General features: G+C 35.4%; 1 protein-coding gene across 2 annotated transcripts in view; it reads right to left on the bottom strand.

The window, feature by feature from the left end:
• LOC125226627 (elongation of very long chain fatty acids protein-like) overlaps positions 1-23,084 on the bottom strand; it is a 58,437-nt gene that overhangs the window by 3,376 nt on the left and 31,977 nt on the right. Inside the window, exons 1-5 of one of the 2 annotated variants that reach the window (XM_048130662.1) lie at positions 10,415-10,497; positions 4,792-4,931; positions 3,322-3,512; positions 2,048-2,128; positions 907-1,058 (exon numbers count right to left, since the gene is read on the bottom strand). In XM_048130662.1, the coding sequence (XP_047986619.1) occupies positions 907-1,058; positions 2,048-2,128; positions 3,322-3,512; positions 4,792-4,861 (494 nt within the window). In that variant the 5' untranslated portion in view covers positions 4,862-4,931; positions 10,415-10,497. Of the gene's footprint in view, positions 1-906; positions 1,059-2,047; positions 2,129-3,321; positions 3,513-4,791; positions 4,932-10,414; positions 10,498-23,084 lie in introns of those variants that run through there. The other variant, XM_048130661.1, reaches the window with a different exon arrangement.

The following is a 23,084-nucleotide window of genomic DNA, read 5'->3' as shown; positions in this document are numbered from 1 at the left end:
AAGTGCTCAACTACAGGAAATAAAGGAATGCGAAGGCCGAAGGCCGAGCTCCACCTAGTAATGTAGAAATTGCAGAACATTCCCAAAAAGCGGAAACATTCTTGAGAATGTTCGCAGAACATTCCCGCAACATGCAATTTATTATTTAAACAAGAGAATATACTTGAAATAATGCTTAAATGGGCATAATATAAAACTATATGTTATTATAGGTATAATATTGTCTATTACAGTTAGCTATTTTGTTGATAAGTGATAAGTTACCTAAATTCTCACTATAAGTTGCTTAAATTCTCACTATACTTCAGGGAACATTTCGACTTTCAGACTTTCAGAGTTTTAGTCCTGACTTTTTTAAATTAGGTACCGATCTATTATTTCTTGATGCCAATATATGTATATATAAAAAAAAAACAACAAATTAAAAACAAAAAGATCGCTGTCAGGATCGAACCTGAGAACGTCGGCATACGAAGCCAGCGCACTACCACGGGACTACGTCTTGACTTGCTGAGTTCGACGAAATTATGGTATAAACTACGAATTTACTAAGTATTCTGATAAATTCTCGTTCTCGAGAACATTCTCAGAAGTTACCGAAAATTCTCATTAGGAATGTTCTGCAACTTTGGAAACTTCTCGACCGTGCATTGCTAGCTCCACCTAGTTTCGAAGGCCTCAAGCATTCAGAAGGTTAATTCGTGAAAAGGTAAATGGCGTCCGCCGTTGTGGCGCCTTGTATGACAGAGCGCGCAAAACTTTTACTTGGCTCTGCCGGTTGCCGGCCTAGCCGAATAATCGTTGACCCTAGACGCCTATCGAAACGCAGTCTCGCTCTGTCTTGATAGTGATATTGCTATTTAGCTACGGCGCATTCAGTTAGGTGGGAATCATAATATGTCTTACTTAGTCGCTCCCCAGGATATCATGGGCATGACGGTGTGATGGTACATGTGCAGGAAAGTGATCTGTCGGTCTTTCTTGCGCAGTACGAAGAACACCGTGTCGAGGAGTTCAGACATCTTCGCTAGGAAGTATACGTAGACTCCTCGGGCCACCTGGAATTTTAAAAGTACATTTTTTAATTATAAAGTTTGCACAAGTACTTGAACCATGGGTGGTTTTTTTTTTAGTATGAATAGGTAGACGTTTGACCACGATCACACCTGATGGTAAGTGATGATGCGGTCTACGGTGGAGCACGGATCTTCTCAAAAGGAGCAATGGTGAGATTCGTGTCGTGAGTTGGTACCATATTGATCAGCAGTTCTCGAAAAGTTTGTACATAGCCACGTCAGCAAATTTTAATTGATCCTCTTTTGTTACCAACATTTAGTGACATAAGTCGACTTTCGTGAGTTATATACAGGATAATTGTTATAATTAAGAAAATATTGATACTAGAGAATCTTAATGACCAAATAAAACTTACTAAAATCTATTATGTTATATATCAACAAAAAATATAATAAAAAAAAAAATTTTTCTTTAATTTTTGTACAAACTTTTCGAGAACTGCTGTGATATCTCAATTCATTAAATAAATCTGGTAATCTGAACTTAGGGATAATAAAATTTGTTTTACAAAAAGTTATTGTTCCTAAATAATAAAAACAAGAAGAGAAAGATTCCAATATTTAACCGCGAGCGTTGCGTTGCGAGGGTTTCAAGGCACGAAGGTTACTAGTAAACAAACTTTGCCAACGAGTGAAACACTAAATTTTTCACCACACCAACACGAACAAACTACCAACTATAAAACATCAAATTAAATTAAATCCATCAATTTATTCAATATTCAAAATCATCATTCATAGATAAATTCTACCAGCCAGCTTAAGACATCAAGTTAAAATTTGTATGAAATTACTTTTCACTCTTGTGGATAAAACGCAATTTCGCTATCTGTTCTCGAATAGCAAAGTAAGCCTTCACCAGTTAGTGTTGTGAAAAAGTACCTATTTAAGTCATCGCGCCTGCATTTATTCTATTTCTCTCATTTATCAACTGACAAAGTGAGTGTATTGTATAAGAAGCATCAACTTACTCGCATCGCTTCCGGGCTATCTGAGAAGTCGACGGGTTGGCATTTCCAACTATAGGTTCGCAACCAGCCCGCATCTAAACCCTGAAATTTAAAAACAAAAACGTGTAAATAAAAATTTTCTTATCACTAGAACCCTAATCTAGCCATAACAAGAAAGGGATAGGTAAGTATAATTTTCTGGATTTACAGACTGACCAGATAATTTTGTTTGCCAGACTATCAGTTTCAAAGCCACTTTTGACTGACATTGCTCTTCCTTTCAGATCAGGCGCTTTACAAACAAAAAATCAAGGGTGAACAGGCATCTTCTGGGCGAGCTCACTCCATCGTAGGCCACGTTTTTGCCTTTGGTTAGTCTGTAGTCAAGAGTAAGCCCATTTAAAAAAAAATCAAAACTGTTGAGTTTTTTAAATAATACAATAATACTTATGTGTTATTTTTATTTTACTTTTATACTCATATTGTACAAAACCTAACTTAAGAAGGAAGATAAATAAAAATAATACAATAATACAAATTCTTTATTCGTCGAACATAGGTGTATATGATGGTTACAGTTATATATTCTTGTTTCACTATGTCGTACCCGAGGGCGTACGAAAGTTTTGTGAATCATTGATAATATAAATTATCATGCATCATGCACTAAAACAAACCTTAAACCTTACAAATGGTCTATAAGATACATACAAACTTACTCTATGAATCAGCCTTTACAGGAACTCTGGTAGAGGACGGCCACGGTCAACTAGGAAAGCTGCAGGTCATAAGAAACCATTCATTTAAAGAGTTAGGTAGGATATAAACTAACCTCATGTAACTAACCTTCGCACGAACTTCAAGTATGGGTAGATGATAATCAGCCCTTGAAAACCAGGTCGTTGGTGTGATGGTGTATATGATTCATACAAACTTACCTTATGAATCAGCCTTTACAGGAACTCTGACAGAGGATGATCATGGTCAACCTGGGAAGCTGGTGATGAGAAACAAATAATTATGAGTAGGATATACATATAAAGTTACCTCATGGAACAGCCAGCAGCTAACAACAACGCAAGAAGTTGTACACGATCGTCCCGAGAGCCCCATGTTCGCACGAACTTCCAATATAGGTAGAAGAAGATGGTAAGACCTTGAAGATGAAGACCCGGTCGCTGGTACGATGGTTTATAAGATACATACAAACTTACCATATAGATCAGCCATTACAGGCAACCTGGGAATCTGATCATGAAAAATCTTCTGAGGGTTTAGTCAAATAACCAACTTACCTCATGAAACAACCAGCAGCTAACAAGAACTTGCAAGAAATTGTACACGATCAGGGTCTTCTGAAACTGGAAGGGCGGTCGGTTGGCCATGTACCGAGGGCCCCATGTTCGTACGAACTTCAAGTATAGGTAGAGTATGGTCAGCCCGGGGATCGGACTGGTGATGAGGAACCAATCGTTTGTGCGAGGATCTGGAAGACAATAGGAATTGGGTTTAGCACGTTTTACTAGAATTGAATTTTAGTTATTTGTTTTACAAGGGGGCAAAGTTGTTTAACCGCACGTGCCAAATTTGGTACGTGAGCAAGCGAAAGTTTCCAATATTGAACCGAAAAAGTGGAATCTTAAGCGCAGGGTTTGAAGGCACGAAGGCTTAACAAACATTGCCACCGAGTGAAACACAATTTTTTTCACCACACCAACAGTACTGGCTATAAAACATGAATTTAAATCTCATCCATTTATTCAACTACTATTACTTATTCTGTCTGTACTATTTATTCTGTGCTCATTTATGCTAACCATTGAAAATTGCAACCAGTTAGCACTCAATTGTCAAACAATCTTAATAGAACATTACGGTTACCCAACAAAAGGTATCGAAAGGTATCGCTTCACACGTTGACAATGAACAGTTTTTTACAACTGTTGCGTTAAAAGACATAATTTTGATCACGGACAACGGTATTCAAATAGTATAGCGTCAATGACCTTATAAGTGTTTCCTAATTGTTTAGTCTAGCCCATTATTTTCGAGATTTAAAATTATAGTGCTAAAAACTGGGGTGTATGACCTGAGTGGGTTTCGGTCTGGTTGATTTCTAAAAATTGCAACTGGTCATTGCTGAAGGATAATTTCATGATTTTTTTTACCGTTCTGTCTGAAGATAATTAAGACGTTATCTAGTTTTTGCAGGAGTTTCTTTTTCTGTGACAGTTAGTAAAAAATATGCTCCAAAAAACAATTAAAATGCTTGTACGAGCCCAAGGCTTTGCGATCCGAGTTTCTGGGGTTTCATTAACGACATAAGCTAATTCTTTTTCAGTTGTGTGAAATAGCTTTTATGTTATCTAAGTTATCTTAGAGAAAATGCTAATATCAATTTAGTAAAAATCAATTACCTAGTTGGTCATCTTTTTTTAGGATGTTGTTACATGACGCTTGTGTTGATGTTGATTGTTGGTGTTGCTGTTGTTTGACATTGATTTTGTTGTTGTTGAGCTAGTTTGTTAACCAAATATTTCCCTATAAGTTGTAATAAAAATGCTTCTATTTGCTGTTAAAGCGACATCTTGAGGTTATCAGCAAATATAATTATGGTTAGGTATATATCAAATTTAGCATTTTTTTATAGTTAGCTCGGTCCTACTGGCGTAATGTACTCAATTGTTATTTGTTGTTGCTGTTTGTCGTTGGTGTTGATTGTTGTTGTTGCTGTTTGTTGTTGTAGTTGTTGTTGTTTGCAATACCTGCAAGCTCCACAAACAGATGGTTGTAGGCCTTGGCGATGGTGTTGTTTGTGAGCGTTTTGAGCGACATCTCGATGGTTGCACTCGAACTGTCACGTTGAACTGGCCCGCATTTTTTGGTAGAACGAACTAGCTGGACTCTGAAAACGATAAGAAATATTTTTAATAAATATATCAATGGCAACGATACATAAAACAACGCGTGACAGTTTTCATCAGATTCATTCATAGACAGAGAAAAAATTGAGCAAGTTTAAATCTATACATCGAAAGAGACAGATATAGCTTCCCTACTCCATCTTTAATCAGTACCGTGATACCGCTTTTTTTGGCGTCACATACCTGTTATCTACGGGTCACATACTGTCTATACGTATAATCCGTGGATTTATATGATACAACATTGAAATTTGCCAATTGGAACATTCGAACATATTGCGTATCGAAACCAAAACAATTTTCTGAATCTACCCCCTAAAAATAGATAGATGTTTATTTATTATCCGAACCAAATCGTTTCCATTTTAGTTTAGAAAACAATTGATAAGTACTTTCGTAGTTTTGTTCCGCTAGTCTTTCCATTTAACCCTAAAATGCATTGTGATCTAAATATAGGTAGGTATATGCATCATATATTTTTTACTCTATTGACAACATGTCAAAATTCTAATTTGAACAAAACATTTTCAAGGTCATGCATTTAAGATTTAAATGCTTCATAACATTCTTAATTCATTTTTTTTGTGCAGAAATATGCTAAGTATTATTATTAATGGGGCCTACTCTTGGCCACAGACTAGCCAACAGTTATTGGTTTTTCTTCTATTTCGTTTTTTAATAATACCTATTGACAAATGGAGCTATACCTACTATATTACCTACTATACAAAAAAATACAGACTTATTATTTACACAGGAAATGAAAACTGGTTTACAATTGTCTGAAAAATTATTACACGGATTTTCCCGTAGTTTATAATTGATTTACACTCCCTAATTACTGCTTACAGAGCTATATTATTAACTCTTTGAACACTATGTAAGGCTTGTGATCGTCGATGAATGATATAAAATCAACAAAAAAAAAACTGAAGAAACAACTCGCTCAGTGAAGAAGCTCCTCGTTACTGATCGAATCTGAAACGTGTCGATGTCGAGTGAATGATTGAGAACGAGTGCGATTTTGACGTGAATGACTCGATTATGTTTAACATCAAATATGTCAGTGTCTCACGGTAGTTTTGTTATTTTTTCTACTCCCGAACTGTTATTCGTCATTTACAGGGTCATTCATATATCTTTAAAACCCTACAAAAAAGTCTATTCCCCAAAGCCAGCGTCCGCCGGCCTTTCGCGCATGCGCGCAGTATCGTAAAAACTGAAAACGCATTGTTTGGCTCTGTAACCATGGCAACGCATTGTTATAACGATACTGCGCGCGTGCGCGAAGTTTGGTTTTTTTAGTTCTTTTGGAGGATTTTTCTCCCGCGGACTTATGGGCAGCTGTGCTGGCAGTGCAAACCTTTGCGTCAAAATTAAAATATAAAATATTTGATGTGCTTTCTTATCTGAACTGTGTCCTCTATACATAATACAATTATTTTAATTGCTATTCGTTTTTTGTAGTTTCTGGTTCGGGCCATGCATGTTTGTCTGTCAAATAGTCCTCGACTCTGTAATAAGCCTTTAACATCAAAGATTTTTTTAAGTAGTTCTTAAGAGCTGGGAGGGGTAATCTCAAAGCAGTGTCAGGTAACTTATTATAAAAATGAATGCATTGCCCAACAAATGACTTCTGTACTTTACGGACACGAAACTTCTTTATGGCAAGCTTATTTTTGTTTCTAGTGTTATAATTATGGATATCAGAATTCTTAGTGAAACAGTCTAAATTCTTAACAACATAAATTATACTATCATAAATGTATTGGGAAGCTACAGTTAAGATATTAATTTCTTTGAAGAGTTCTCTTACTGATTCACGTGTTCCTAAGTTGTAAATAGAACGAATGGCTCTCTTTTGTAATACAAAGATAGTCTGTATGTCAGCTGCTTTGCCCCAAACCAGAATACCGTATGACATTACACTGTGAAAATAACTATGATACACTAGGCGAGCTGTCTCAACATTAGTCAGTTGCCTGATTCTCCTAACGGCGTATGCGGCTGAACTTAATTTGCTTGCTAGTTTCTTTATATGAGGACTCCATTGTAGATTTTTGTCCAATGTTAAACCAAGAAACAGTGTTGTATCTACCATCTCTAAGCATTCATCATTCAAAAGTATTTTTGTATCGATTGGTTTAACATTCGGCAGAGAAAATCGAATACATTTGGTTTTCTTAGAATTAAGAAGTAAATTGTTGACAGTAAACCACTGCAGTACATCAGCTAACGTGCTATTAATTACATTGTAATCCGTAGATTTTCGGTCAACATTAAAAAGCAGTGATGTATCATCAGCAAAAAGTACTATTTCACAAAAGTTTTTCACTATACATGGCAAATCATTTATATAAACCAAAAACAGGAATGGAGAAGACATAAAGTATTTCACGAAAGTTATTCTAGAAAACTATTAAAAACTAAGTGCATAGTCGTAGAAAAAGTATTGTATGCAACGGTGTTTAACTGAGTAAAAACCGGCCAAGAGCGTCTCGGGCCACGCTCAGTGTAGGGTTCCGTAGTTTTCCGTATTTTTCTCAAAAACTGCTGAACCTATCAAGTTCAAAACAATTTTCCTAGAAAGTTTTTATAATGTTCTACTTTTGTGATTTTTTTCAAATTTTTTAAACTTATGTTCAAAAGTTAGAGGGGGGGGCGCACTTTTTTTTCCTTTAGGAGCGATTATTTCCGAAAACATTAATATTATCATAAAACGATCTTAGTAAACCCTTATTCATTTTTAAATACCTATCCAACAATATATCACAAGTTGGGGTTGGAATAAAAAAAAATATCAGCCCCCACTTTACATGCCCTAATAAAACATTTTTTTTCATTTTTTATTTTTGCACTTTGTTGGCGTGATTGATATACATATTGGTACCAAATTTCAGCTTTCTAGTGCTAACGGTTACTGAGATTATCCGCAGACGGACGGACAGACAGACATGGCGAAACTATAAGGGTTCCTAGTTGACTACGGAACCCTAAAAAATAGTCGTGGCGTCTTTATTAATAATTTTCGGCTTCGCCTCAAATTGTTACCCACGCCACTCGTCTTTTTTAACCTCCTTTAAACGCCTGTTGCATAAAATACGATTTTGTGTTTTCTGTGCAAAGTACTAAGTAGTGAGCCGTAAATTTGAAATATTGCGCTACATACTCTAAGATCAGCTGGTACTTAATGAAATGCTGATGAGTTGAATACAACACGCAACGTAACACTTTTAGGTCTATAATCGCCGACTTAACCCTTAAATGCATGATTTTTTTCTTTTAACTAGAAATTATTAATGTGATAGACAATGGTTTTCTGACTCTAGGAAAAATAATAAAAAAAATATTTAACATCGATTTTAATACTAAATCAGTGTTAGAAGTAAAATAGGCTAAATCTAATACATATAAATATATAATTACTAGTAAAATTTATAAGAAAACTTTTACTACTATTAAAAAGGTACACTATTTGAGAAACCCCTATGATAAAATGATTAAACATAAAATAGTTACTAACTCTGAAAAAATCTGCCTGAATCATGTACTAAAAATCACCATCATCCAGTTTTTTCACACTTTTCCGCCATTTTTTCTTAAATAAAAACATTATTTCCAACCATTTAAGAAAAAATGGCGGAAAATGTGAAAAAACTGATGATGATCCTACAGATCTAAGAAAAATAAATAAAAAAGTCCAGCTTATATTTTGGCTAGTTTATTAAAAAATACATGCATTGTAGCCAAATGGCAACAATATGCATTTAAGGGTTAAGTAATTTAAAATGTTGTTACACGCAAATGCGTTTCTATTTTCGACAATTATTGAAAGTATACCTAGTAATTATAATAAGTAGACCAGAAAAGTGCACGTTTAATGAGGCACCTGGCAGTTCCGGTGCATTTAGCGTCCTTGCCTTGAATACATGTGTTATGATTATATGTTACATTTTTTATACTTTCTGTAGTTTGTTCATCATTGCCCTTATCCTAGTCACTTGGGGTCGGTACAGCATGTCATCCTTTCTGTAGTTTAAGATAAATTTTTATACTTTTTTTTTTTCTACGAAACGTCGATGAAATCAGACGTTAATTTTGCAGTGGGAGGGTGCTAACATTAGTAGCACGTACAAACACGCAAGTATAATGTTTTGTTTTGGCACTGACTGATGACTAACAGTATCACGTTTTTAATTAGTTATTTATGTTGATTTTGTAGGTAATACCTACTTTTAAAGTGTGTTAATATTACACGACATAAGTATCTGTACTTGAGACTTTTAGGCTTTCAAGTGTACTTAAACATTTCAAGCAAAAGTAGCACAAGTCTATGCGAAGAGAAATATCACTTACATTTACTAACATAATATTTACATACAATAATTTGTCTTAGCATGTTGCCAATTTTGACACAACATAATATTTGCTTATGTTTACTCATCATTCCATGAAAGAAACAACTTATGAATATACAAAATGAAACTTAACATTTGGCGTAGGTATCCATGTTACAAAATATCTGACATATAAAGGTAATGTTTAGGCAAGTTTAAGTTCCAATTGCACCAGCTGTAAGTACACTTATCACGGGGTTCACACTGATCTGATCTGACACAGACATATTCAATATCAATAGCATTTGCATAACTTTAGTTTTTATGCACCTGCTTGTAGGTACATATTAACGCAAATGAGAAAAGCGTCTTAACCCTTAAACTAAACTCATGAGTCACGTAGAAGTGACTTTTGCAGCAGCTGCATATTAACTTACATCAGCTATACGAGTATCTTACAAAATGAGTGACGAAATAAACGTCATATTCACGGCTTCAAAGCGGCGTCAAACGTTATTTATTTTACCAAGACCATTATAGATACAGTGACGTCAAAAGCACAGTAATGCAGCTGCAGATGTCAGTTAAACGTCACTTGTAGGCGACAAAGTACTTTTGCAGTGTTTATGATAACAGTGTGGCCTAATATGTCAAATCTACGGTTTTGAACATTGACTTTTGAGGTAGCGAAGTAATGCAACATGATCCTAAGTAATATTTAGTCAGTTACCAAATACCCTGTACTAAAATTATATAATAAAGGGTTTGTAAAAGTATTCTTTCGTTTAAATTAGATATAATTAATAATCACATATCACCCACAATATTAAACTAAATACCCGCTTTATGGATTATACATAATTAGATTTCTCTAAATTAGCTCAATAAATGACATAATCGGTGGCATTAAGAAACTGCATATTACTTTATATACACATTAAATGCTTACGTATACAGTAATGGTATACCTACCGGTAATAAAAAGAAATCAAATCAGTTGATCATACAGAACAGAACGAAAAGGTTAGCCCATTTTCCTATGCCTATCAAACGACCATTTACAATCTCTCCATGAAATCAATGACCTCAATATCTTTTGACCTTTGACACATACAAACAATACGTACCGTCACTATAGGAAGACAATCATAGCACAATATGGAAGTATTTTCAGTACATTTTGGCACAAAAACACGTGCGTCCGTCCCGGAGTTCGGAATAAAACTAAGCGAGCTTTGAGGGTGGGGGGTGGGAGATTTCTTCTCCCTATGGCGGCCATATTGGTAAACGTTACTTTCGAAATCTCGTATCTCCCTGTATTCCTTAGTTGGAATCTGTGCTTTAATAATATGTAAAGCGTATGATTTTTCTTGGAAGTAAAATGAGTTTTGGTAGTTTGGATAAGTGATGGTAGCCGTTAAATGAGGGAGGCAATGCGGCCTATTTGATTTTCACCCAATTCGTGCGCGGCATGACGTTTGTATATACGGTTTGATATAATGTTTAGGGTTTATTATTATAATTTCGTACCTACGCTTCACACAGGCTTGTTGTAATTATATACTTATGTTGCTTGATTTGAAATTTAATTGTCTAGCAAAAGTCTAGAAATAATACAGATCAGTTTTTCAACCCCTTAATTGTCATGCCTCATGAGTGACACTGAGGTATGTTATACATACTTAATTACTTCAGTTTTTATACAAAAAAAAGACATAATAAATGTAAGCAAATTTTTGTAAAGAATGGTAAAGAATATCGAGCGTTTTGCGATATTTGAGCAACTTATTGTTGCATAGGTTTTGAGCTTAATTAGGTAAGTATACTTACCTTATACATTATACCTATTACCTACAAAAATAATGTAACAAAGGTAAAATCAATACCGACTATGTAGGTACTGAGTTTGCAAAAAAATTCGACAGCGTTCCATTTCGTAATACCCATCGCAAAAATTATCAAACAATACAGTACCGCAGAATATAATATAATAGTACTTTTTTTATGTACTATACTCACCACCGTTAAGAGGTTCGCCCGTATTAGGTTTACACCCTGTATAATAGCTACAAGGTACAGTCAGCTGCAGAGAAAAGTAGACAAATTTTGTATGCAAGGGGGTCTACTTTTCTCTGCAGCTGACTATTCTAATGATGACTAACTTCTCATTTCGGAACTCGGTCAAAAGCCAGCGTAAACAATTAAAATCTCACTTACTCAAGCGAAACACTAAACAAAATATCGCAACTTCAAAACGACTCATCTTACTTCTACCATCAATACATAGCTTCTTAGCCATCATCACAAATACGTCACTACTTTGAAAAAAACTTATATCTTACTGCATTTCCTTTAAGCCAAGCAGTGGTTCGAGATTTTTCAAAGTAGTGACAGCTGTATGCTTAGTTACGGTTAGAAAATTGTTTCCTTTTTGTATTTGAAATATTTATTTTCAAGTAGGCATTTACAATGCGATATGAACACTGATGCGATGTAAAGATCTATGCTTATCCAGCTAGTTTACGCCTGAATATCTTACAAAATTTATGTATACAGTTTTAGATAAATTCACTGTTTGACGGGTTAAGAATTTCACCACCCCAAAATTCCTTCCCGTGGGTTCGTTACGTAAGGCGACTTGGGATGTGGGTTAAATTTGACAAGTAGGCGAGAGGGAAGCTGGCAACCTGTCACTGCAATGCCATAGTTTCAAAGACCACTTTGCACCATGCACTTATTTGCCAGGATCGAGTGGCCCTGACAACTTTGAGTAGTTTCATTCGTCACGTCTCCTACAGCCATGAGGATACAGGAAGAAGATTGTATTTGTTCGCTTTCGTTCTATGTTGTTTTAGATCAAATTCATTCATTAGTCATTTCACGTTTGAAGATTCATAATTTGACTTATATGTCAAAATTTTCTTTTTGATTTTTGTCAATTTCGTTAATTCGAATGATACATTTCATGCATAACGATCACGGAAAGACTGACGAAGGCGATTTTCTGCAATCTACCCAAGTATGATGTTTTTATCCTATCGCTCTTCTGTAGTGGCATTAAATACAGACGGCGTGGCGGTGGCGTGACAGAGCCAGACTGCGTTTAGGTCGTCACGTATCGTCAACGATTGTTACTTTGGCTAGGCACTGTTTAACCAATACGACAAACCAATACATTTTGCAACTCAGCTCATACACCTGATGCAGTAAACCTACACTACCAATTTAAGAAGACCCCCCAATTATATACACTACCATACACAAAACAGTCCTTTTAATTTAGCCGTATAAACACAAGCCATGTTAACTCATGCGTTTCTAATGCACTTTAAGGGTAACGCAATACGGGTTGATTTTGTTTGTTTTGGTGAGTGTGACGAAATGTCTAGAGTTGTTGGCCTGAATACTTCGGTCCAAAGACCGCGAACGTCAGATGTTAGGTTAGTGCTTAGGACAGGAACCTAATTATGATCTAGGGTAAGGCTCTCGGAAAATGTTTAGTTTAAATGTCACGTATTGTTTTTAAATATCGTAAAATTAAGTTTTAACACGAAAATAAATAAAAAATATTTGACAGTCGCTTTTCGGTGAAGGAAAACATCGCGAGGAAACCGGACTAATTCCAATAATGTCTAGTTACCCTTCGGGTTGGAAGGTCAGATGGCAGTCGCTTTCGTAAAACTAGTGCCTACGCCAAATCTTGGGATTAGTTGTTAAGGCGGACCCCAGGCTCCCATGAGCCGTGGAAAATGCTGGGATAACACAAGAACGATGGTGATGTCTTTTTATTAGCGAAATACTAAACTTCGATAATTTTATAAGTAGGTAACTCCTTAGACAGAAAATACCACGAAAATACGTTGTTTTGTTTTTGAATTTAGAACCCTTTGTAACGTAAAAAATGTTAAAAAAAATTGCCAAGGACTTGAGAGGTTGAAATATTTACAAAAATTTTCACTTTTACTAAACAATAGATTTTTTTTTTATATTTAAGAAATTACGCGAGAAATCACATACACTAACATTAACAAAGATTGAATACATATTAACAAAAAACAAACATGCTTTTGGTTCCTCCGTGTTACGAAACTAAATGTGTTACAATCTCCCGTTACACATTGGATTCCACCTAGTCAAATTAAAGGGACCTACTCACTGTCAGCAAAGATATTAATTATATCTCCGTATAAAAATATGCTCGTTTCGATGGCCGCGCCTTTGGATAATAGGTGGTAGGTAAATGACGCATTTTAAGATAATTAGACATATTAGGTAAAAGATGTGGGTCAAATAGTCTAAACTGATGAACAAAGTTTTAACCTTGTAGAAATGGCAGCCAATGCATCTTGACTACGAATTTTACTTTGACAAAAATTCTCTCCCCTTGGTTAGAACCTAACCACAAAATTAAAATTTTGAAAAAAACCCCAACCGCGACATAGTAGACCGATTATCATGAAACATGGCTAAGAACACTCCCGACTAACTCAGCTTACAGACAAAAAAATCTAAATCTAAATCGGTTCATCCGTTCGGGAGCTACGATGCCACAGACAGACAGACACACACACACAGACAGACAGACGCTTCAAACTTATAACACCGCGTCGTTTTTGCGTCGGGGTTTTAAAAGCAAAACTGGCAGCGCCGGACTGACAGACCGTTTCCGTACCGCGAACTTATAAACAGTAGGCTCCTTAAGATTCAATTAAGGCCTTAACCTGTGTTAAAAATTTCAAAGTCATCCAATTATCTAAAAAGATTTGGACGAATGATATCTACTTCATACATTCTGGCCACAAATTGTATGGTTGTAGCGAGGTCAATGAACTCTTACTGCTTCGTCATGTCTGACAGATTTTGAGAAAAATATACTTCGTTTAACTGTCTATGCTAAGTACAAAGTAAATATTAATAATTATTAATTCATCTCTATAAATTTGCAGTAAAAGCACGTGTAGGTACTTAAGTCGTGTAACCGGGGTGTACTTTTATAATAATTATAATATGTACTTATTTACTCGCTACGCTTGCGGTTCAATAGTGGAATCTTTTGATTGCTCGGGTATCAATTTTGGCACCTTTGTAAAACAAATAACTGTTTCATTATTTTACTTTATATTGACCATATCTGGCACTAGCCAAGATTAATATCTTTGAAGCTCCGTAAAACTATCGTAGTTATTTCTCAATAGTTCTAGTACCTACATATCGTCACTACTTTAAAAAAAAAACTTGTATCTTCGTCTGTCAATGAAAAGAAAATTGTAGTAAGTATGTATGGAATGCATATAGACTTACTGCGTTTTAACTTTGAGAAGCAGCGTGAGATACGAGATTTTTTCAAAGTAGTGACGATATATGTGCGACAGAGTCAGGTTAAGAATCACGTCTATCCACGGAGCGTCAACGATTATACCATTGACTAGTAAGAGGCCTTGTATAGCTGCGAAATTGCATGGACAAAATTATGAATGAATTCATTGATAAATTCGCCAAGCACTCACTGTACTTTCAAGGCAGTCGCAGTTGAATACAACAACTTTTAATTGATACACGTGAAGGTATAAAAATAATAGGCACTCATTTGTAGCACGATACGACTACAGTACTACACTCATGATCACGCGTAAGGTACAGCGGGGCAAATCTCGACCGGGGGGCAATATAAGTTTTTACTGCCGCCACAAACTATACACAGTAAAAATAAAAGGGCCGTTCAAACTTTGCATAGTGACTTTTGAGATCGTAATGAACAACTTTTATTATGGGACCAATACTGAAATCGCGAAAAAAAATTTTTCCCCTCACTAGCTCGGAAACACGCGTTTTATCCTTTAATACCAGCGGGTAAAAACGTATTTTATCCACTAGTGGATAAAGTAATTTCACCTTGAATAAAGTCAATTTAACTGCTTTAAAATTGATTAAAGTAGGTGAATCTAGTAATAAAGATGATTTACCACCTGTGGAACTACTGGAAGTAGTGATAAACGCATTTTTTGCGTTGTAGATTCCTCGCTATAGTGAGGGGAAAAGTTTTGTGTTACACTCGGGTGCAAATGTATTTTACTTCTCGTGTTTTAAAAAACTCGCAAGTTCAGGATTCTATTCTCGAACCACTCGCTTCGCTCGTGGTTCAACTATAGTATCCTTTCACTTGCTCGTTTTTCAATTCCACACTCGGCGTTAAAATACAACTTTGCACCCTTGTATAACAAATAACTATTATTGTTCCATAGAAATGAGCGGCATCATGACAGTCGAAATGTATGAAACAGATTTTTCTGCGATTTTATCATTGGTCCCGTAATAAAAGTTGTTAATTATGACCTCAAAAGTCACTATGCAAAGTTTGATTTGATTGGTCCTTTTTCATTCACCGTGTATATTTTATGATAACAAGTCATCGTATTTTTGCTAACAATTTTGGTGCAGCATTGTCGCGTTATATATGGACGTAGTTACGCAATAACGTTCCAATCCATCTGAAATTGTCATTGAAATGAAAGACTTTTGTTTTTCATACAAGGTCTAAAACTTAATGACAATTTCATGTGGATTGGAACGTTATTGCGTAACTACGTCCTATGTCCGAAGCCAGCTGGAGTATTTAATTAGGATTAATAAAAGTAAAATGAGCCTTAATTGATTATTTACCTACAAACCACATGTAATCTTTATTTCAACTTTCAACTATGCTGCACACTAAACTTGCTGGAAAAGTTACGATGTCGGAGGATGATAAGTCTCTTTTAAAATTATAAATTAACTTACTGCTTTCATAGTTACTTAAAAACTAAAAAAAAAACACTTTAAAAAAAATCACTAAATATAGGCCACTTTTTAAAAATATCAAATAATCATTTAAATAGTATTTTATTAATGTAATTAGTTACAATTTTTTTTGCAGCTTTTTAACTTCAGGCTTTACTTAATTTGCATACAATGTTTTAGTTAATAAAAAAAATGTACATTCAAGTTAAAAATAAAACTTAATGTCATTAATTGCATTAGAAAGGACGTGTTGTGCAAGTAAAACACAATACAATTTTAAAAATAGCTTACGTTTGATTGACAAACGTTCTTACAAAAATAAAATGAATGTATTTATTTTTTCAATGGAAATTTAGGGCATTTGCAATCAATTTTTTTTATGGGATCGTCAATGTGACCGCTTTGATACAAACCAAGGACCATATAATACCGGGAGTCCGTGACAGACAAAGCATACAAAAAGCGTACCCCTTAATGTATGGGCTTTTTTCTAGGCTTAAAACTAGATAGTGCTATTTCACAGCCTGAAAGTGGCCAAAATCATTAATATGAGTAATATGACATAGGTAACAAGAGAAAGGGTGTTCAACTTCGGGTGTTGGACAAACACAAGTTGACACAAAGGGTGTTGGACTTCAACAAAAAAAAAAAGTTTTTCAGTTTTTCTAATATCGGGCGTTGCTCAATTTGCATACAATGTTTCTCGTTTCTACTAAACTGGATGCATAATAACAAATACAAAAAAATGTACATTCAAGTTATAATTATGGTAAAAAATATGACAGTAGAAAGGGCATTGTCATTTGTGCGAGTAAAAACGCATTGCAAATACATATAAAAATAGCTTACAAACAAAAACAAAATGCATGTACCTACCTATTTATTTTTTCAATGTATAGGCATTCAATAAAACTATTTTTTTTAATGAACGGTTGAATGTGACCGCTTATCTCAATTAGTACCTATGGATTACAATACAGTTAAATTATAATTTATTTTCGTACCTTTTTCTATAGATTTTATTTTACTCAAAATTAGTTCATTTTTTTTCTAATAAATTGTGTAAAAATCAAAGAAATAACACAAATATTGCGACAATACAATTAATACAACGCGATTAATACAGCGATAGTACAATTAATATACTTCTCATTAAAATTTAGCTCATCGTACCTACATCATATCCTTTAGTTACGTTACTAGTTATTATATTCTACAAGTATATTTGTATTGGATACAGGGTTGTAAGCAGTTTTCTTTTTCTACCGGAACAACTTTCTATATTATACGATTATTCTTAGTTTGCTTAAGCTGGATCATAATTACGTAATTATTTTCTTATCTTCATGTGATTTTTCCATATGATACATTTAATTGATGTTCTCTAAAAATGTAAAAAAACATGTTTCAGTACCAATTTTGGCATTTAAGGGGTTGAAAGTAAAAGAAATTGTGACATTGCAGTGCCAACCTCTCGCCCACGCCACAATCTAACCCATATCCCACAGTCGACTTCTACGACACCCATGGGAAAGAAATTGAAATAAAAACTAGGATTTTTCTTAAGCTACTCGTAAATGATAATCAAAAACATCTAAAACAATAAATCTGCACTTTGTACTATTTCTGTGCATTGCAGGCGGAAGACGTAACATATACCTACAGTCAAGAATGCAGGTCAAAATATTCTTGAGCTTCTGAGACTATCATTCATCACCCCATCAGAATGCCTGTGGGAATTGCAATAGTTGCGACGGTGTTTTATTAGTTGCCTTATTGATCGTATTGTTAAGACCCCATTGCACTTTAGGTACGCAAATGTCCCACTCATTATCCGGTTTTCCGTGATTCATTGAAGTAAGTGCGTCTACAATGGAACGATTATAGCGCTCAATCTGACCATTGGCGCGGGGGCTAGCAACTGCATTAAGAATATGAACACACCCTTTGTCTTTTATATAAGTTTTAAAAGAGTTACTGGTGAAACTAGTTCCCCTGTCTGTAATCAAACGCCTCGGTACGGCAAATATGCTGAAGTATTCTTCAAAGACATTTATGGTGGTACTAGTCTTACAGTTTTTAACGGGCTTTATGTATATGAATTTGGTGAACGCGTCAATTATTGCTAGGAGGTAAGCATTTCGCTGTTTACTTACAGGGAATGGACCACAATGATCTGCGTGTAAGGTGTGAAATGGTCTATCAGGTTTTTGGATGGGATGTAGCATGCCTTCCTTAGGACCGCCGGGCACTTTGTTATAAGCGCAATGTAGACATGCATTACAGTATTTTTTGACAAACCGGCGCATCTTTTTGAACCAATACACATTGCGAATTCTTTCATAAGTCTTTTCATATCCAAAGTGCCCAACGTCATCATGATGACTTTTAAGGATCTGCCACCTGACCGATTTTGGGACGACCCACAACAAAGTCACATCTTCGCCCTTTTTAACTATACGATAGAGCCTATCATTTTTATAAACAAAATTATTTTTAACATCTACTGTTACATTAGTCTCGGGATCTTGTAGAATTTGTACTATTCGTTGTAATTCGGGGTCAGCCTGTTGAATAGTTTGTAACCATTTGTCATCAACTGTGAAATTCGATTCTGTATCACTTATGTGAAAAACGTGACAATCATCGTCACGACATGGTGGATTGTCTGCAGCAATGGCGTTTCGACTCAAGGCGTCTACATGAGTCATTCTTGTGCCAGCTCGATATTCTATAGCAAAATCAAATTCTTGCATAGCCATCCACCATCTCGCCACTCTAGGGACTAAGTCTTTCTTTGTCATTGTACTGCGGATTGCATGGCAATCTGTTACTAGTTTAAATGAACAACCCAACAAATAAACTCTAAATCGATTCAAAGCAGTTATGACTGCCAGAGTCTCCAACTCATAAGCGTGAAACTTTTGTTCCTCAGGCGACGTTTGTCTACTATAAAATGCTATGGGTTGGAGTCCCCTACCAGCGTCTTGTAACAGAATAGCGCCGAGGCCCATTTTGCTTGCATCTGTATGAACCTCCAATCGAGCATTAGGTTCATACAAAGCCAACACGGGTCTGCTGACTAGTATATCCTTCAATTGATTAAACGCTTGTAACTGTTCTGACTCGAAGCGCCACGGTTCGTTCTTCTTTGTAAGGACAGTAAGGGGCCTAGCTATCACAGAGAAATTGCGAACGAATTTACGGAAGTAGCTCGCTAATCCGACAAACTGGCGCACCTCATGTACGTTCTTTGGAGTGGGGAACTTCTTAACGGCATCGATTTTGAAAGACCCGGGCCTAATACCCTCTTTAGAAATTTCGTAGCCGAGATATTCGATCTTTTCTTGAAAAACACGCACTTTTTTAAGTTTAATGTTAGTTTAGCGTTACGAAGCATAACAAATACCCTCTCAAGCTTTTCAAAGCCCTCTTTAACAGATTTTGACGGGACTAAAAGGTCGTCCATGTATGCAAGAACTAATTTTTGTCCAACTCCGTTTACCATCGAATTTATCGCGCGTTGAAAGACACTTGGAGCATTTGCCAAGCCGAACGGCATCCTGTTGAATTCGTAGAGGCCGTCTGGAGTGACAAAAGCTGTCAAGTGCTTACTGCCCTCAGCCATCGGTACTTGGTAATAACCGCTAGCTAAATCGAGGCTGGTGAAGAAGTTGTTGCCACCGAGACAATCTAATTTATCCTCAATACGTGGCAGTGGATATTTGTCTTTCAACGTTTTTCGGTTCAACGCTCGATAATCGACGCATAAACGTTTTTGTCCATTTTTCTTGCTAACTAATAATACTGGGCTTGCGTAAGATGATGAACTTTCCCTGATAATTCATCTAACCTCTCGCCCACGCCACAATCTAACCCATATCCCACAGTCGACTTCTACGACACCCATGGGAAAGAAATTGAAATAAAAACTAGGATTTTTCTTAAGCTACTCGTAAATGATAATCAAAAACATCTAAAACAATAAATCTGCACTTTGTACTATTTCTGTGCATTGCAGGCGGAAGACGTAACATATACCTACAGTCAAGAATGCAGGTCAAAAGTCAGCAGAATGCATTGCTACACCTATTTATTAGGTATTGCTTATATGGTTCAATGCAACTACGCATACCTACTTGTTTTACATGCGATGCTCGCAAGGTCGCAATTATGAATATGCATAATTACATATCGCCAATACTGAAAAAATCTCACTGCTACCATGGATTATTTATATTATTTATATATAATTTCATACTAAGAATCATACCTCGATTTTTTAGAGCTACCTTAAATGCTATCATAACTACACTGATGATACCTACAATTTTTTTTTCAAAATATATGTTGACGTGATATCATGATATTAAATAAAAAAATATGTCATTTGTTCTTATAAAAAATAAAAACGCGCATAAATATTTGGGTAAAATATGATTTTGGCCACTTACAGGCTGCGAAACAGCGCCATCTAGTTTTAAGCCTAAAAGGCCCATACATTTCAGGGGTACGCTTTTTTGTATGGGCTTTAACTGTCCCGTATTAAATCGTAAGTCTTCGCCTGTAAGTAGATATCAGCTATTTAGCGCGTCGCGTTTCGACATTGTGCCTGAGAGTGCGCGGGAGTGCCAAGATAATCACCCACTTGAGCGCAACCGCAAAACACATTAGAATTAACTACTTAAGACGACATAGGACACCGGTTTTTCATACAAAGTATCCTTCCTCGTTTTCCTCATTGTATATTGACATCATTGGAAATATTTTTACACAACTTGATGTATTTTTAAGCAATATAAGGGCAGGGAGTAGGGACGTTTGATTTTTCCATATTTTCAGTACCTATCGTAAAAATTTTGAGCAAAAAATGTAATTGATTCAATCTTGTAAATGTGGAAACTCTCATAATAATTGAACGTTTGAAATAATTTAATGTGTTCTACGTTTTATTGGCTGAAGTTAAAGACAATAAATAATGAAAAATATTTTCCATCATGCCGGATATCAAAAAACCAAAAAGGGAACTACGTTTATAACGAGAGTGGATAGCTATCTAAAATAAAAGTTGACTATTAAATACTGGTATTGTAGATGTGGGTGTTAAGTTTGCAAGGCTCAAGTGGGATTGGGCAGGACATGTCTGCCGAATGCATGCAAATCGGTGGGCCAAATTGGCTACCGACTGGACACTACCGATTAGCCGGGGCAGAGGTAGGCCAAAGAAAAGATGGCGGGATGACCTCGACGCATTTTGCAGCGACTGGCCGGAGCAGGCGGCAAATCGTGATGGGTGGCGGAAGAAAGGGGAGGCCTGTGCCCAGCAGTGGGACACAATAAAATTATAGGTTAGTAAAAAAAAACTATTTATTATTACATTTGAAATTATAATAGGTATATACATATTTAACATATACGTATGTTTTCTAACCTTATTCTAAATCGCGAAAGTTAATCCTACTCAAATGTCAAGAATCACCTTGTACCTATACAAAATTATGTGGCAGTTTGTAAACATAATTATTATTATGCTAAAAGTCTATCAATATCCCGTCAATGTCAATGTCACCGCCAATGTCAACTTAAACTTGTCGTTATGTAAGAAGAGCAAATGATTGAGTGTTAAAAAACTAAACGTTGATTAATGTCAAAAGATGTTTAAAGATGTTGACATATGACACATCTTGAGTCAGATAGTCGACTCGATTGGGATAGGTCAAAATCATTTAAATTTTGCATAATTTATACATAATAATTACCTATAGATAAATAAATATTTTTGAGGCAGTTTTATACTCAATATACACATATGTACATATTACACCACGTGTATCGCTTTTTGAGCTATTTACCTAAACAGCAAGATACTACCGCCAAAGAAAAACTAAAAAGTTACAATAAATATAGAAAAAAAGCTTTGTAGTCATTCTAAATGTATGAAAGTATACAAACTTAAAAATCTAGCTACTGAAAGAAAGAAAAAAGAAAGAAAAGACGTTTATTAGCACAACATACTTGTCTTATAACTAGCTTAATCTAATTGTACATAATAGTGAAAAAACCCCCGACTGCGACATAGTAGACCGATTTTCATGAAACATGGCTAAGAACACTCCCGACTAACTCAGCTTTCAGACAAAAAAACTAAATCTAAATCGGTTCATCCGTTCGGGAGCTACGATGCCACAGACAGACACACACAGACAGACAGACAAACAGACAGACAGACAGACAGACAGACAGACAGACAGACAGACAGACAGACAGACGGACAGACAGACAGACACGTCAAACTTATAACACCTCTTCGTTTTTGCGTCGGGTGTTAAAAAGATCATTACTCAGCTGGGTGTCTCGGCGTGAGCCACATGGCCCGCTCCGCGACGCTGATTTTCACTAAGGACCAGGGGGCCGATTTTTGAATCTCACGGCGTTCAAATTTAGAAAATTGTCACCGAAATTGCCTACTATTTTCAGTGACAATTTTCTGAATTCGAAGATTCAAAGATTCAAATATTCAAAGAATTTATTTGCATAGAACACAGTTATAAGGTGTTACAAAATAAATAAATCCGTGCATTCAGTCTGCATGCAGGCGTGCAAATATTTAAAAACAGGCAAAATATTTACAAAATCATGTCAAACTAATAATTAAAAAATCGAGAGTCAATACTTATAGACTAAACCTAAACTAAAAATACATTAAACAATTTCATGTGTGTATAAGATGAAATTTCCAATGTAACAATTTATAAAATAATTAAAATATAAAACTCAGAAAAAAAAAACAAAATCTAACAGTCACAGATTCAAAAAACAAAATATTTTTTTAAATATTTTTTTACGCTATAGAAACAGTTTTCTAGAAGCCAGTCAGTCAATTTTTTCTTAAAGCTATTCCCTTGTAGTAATTTCATGTCATTAGGTAATCCATTATATATCACTATACACATGTTAAATACATTTTTATTATAAATCATTTTATAAGCACGTGGTTTATACAGTAGGTTCATAATATTT

Source organism: Leguminivora glycinivorella, chromosome 5, assembly GCF_023078275.1.
Source record: "Leguminivora glycinivorella isolate SPB_JAAS2020 chromosome 5, LegGlyc_1.1, whole genome shotgun sequence".
NCBI lineage: Eukaryota > Metazoa > Arthropoda > Insecta > Lepidoptera > Tortricidae > Leguminivora > Leguminivora glycinivorella.
The sequence above is the reverse complement of the archived record's forward strand: the minus strand, read 5'-3'. Positions and strand labels throughout refer to the sequence as shown.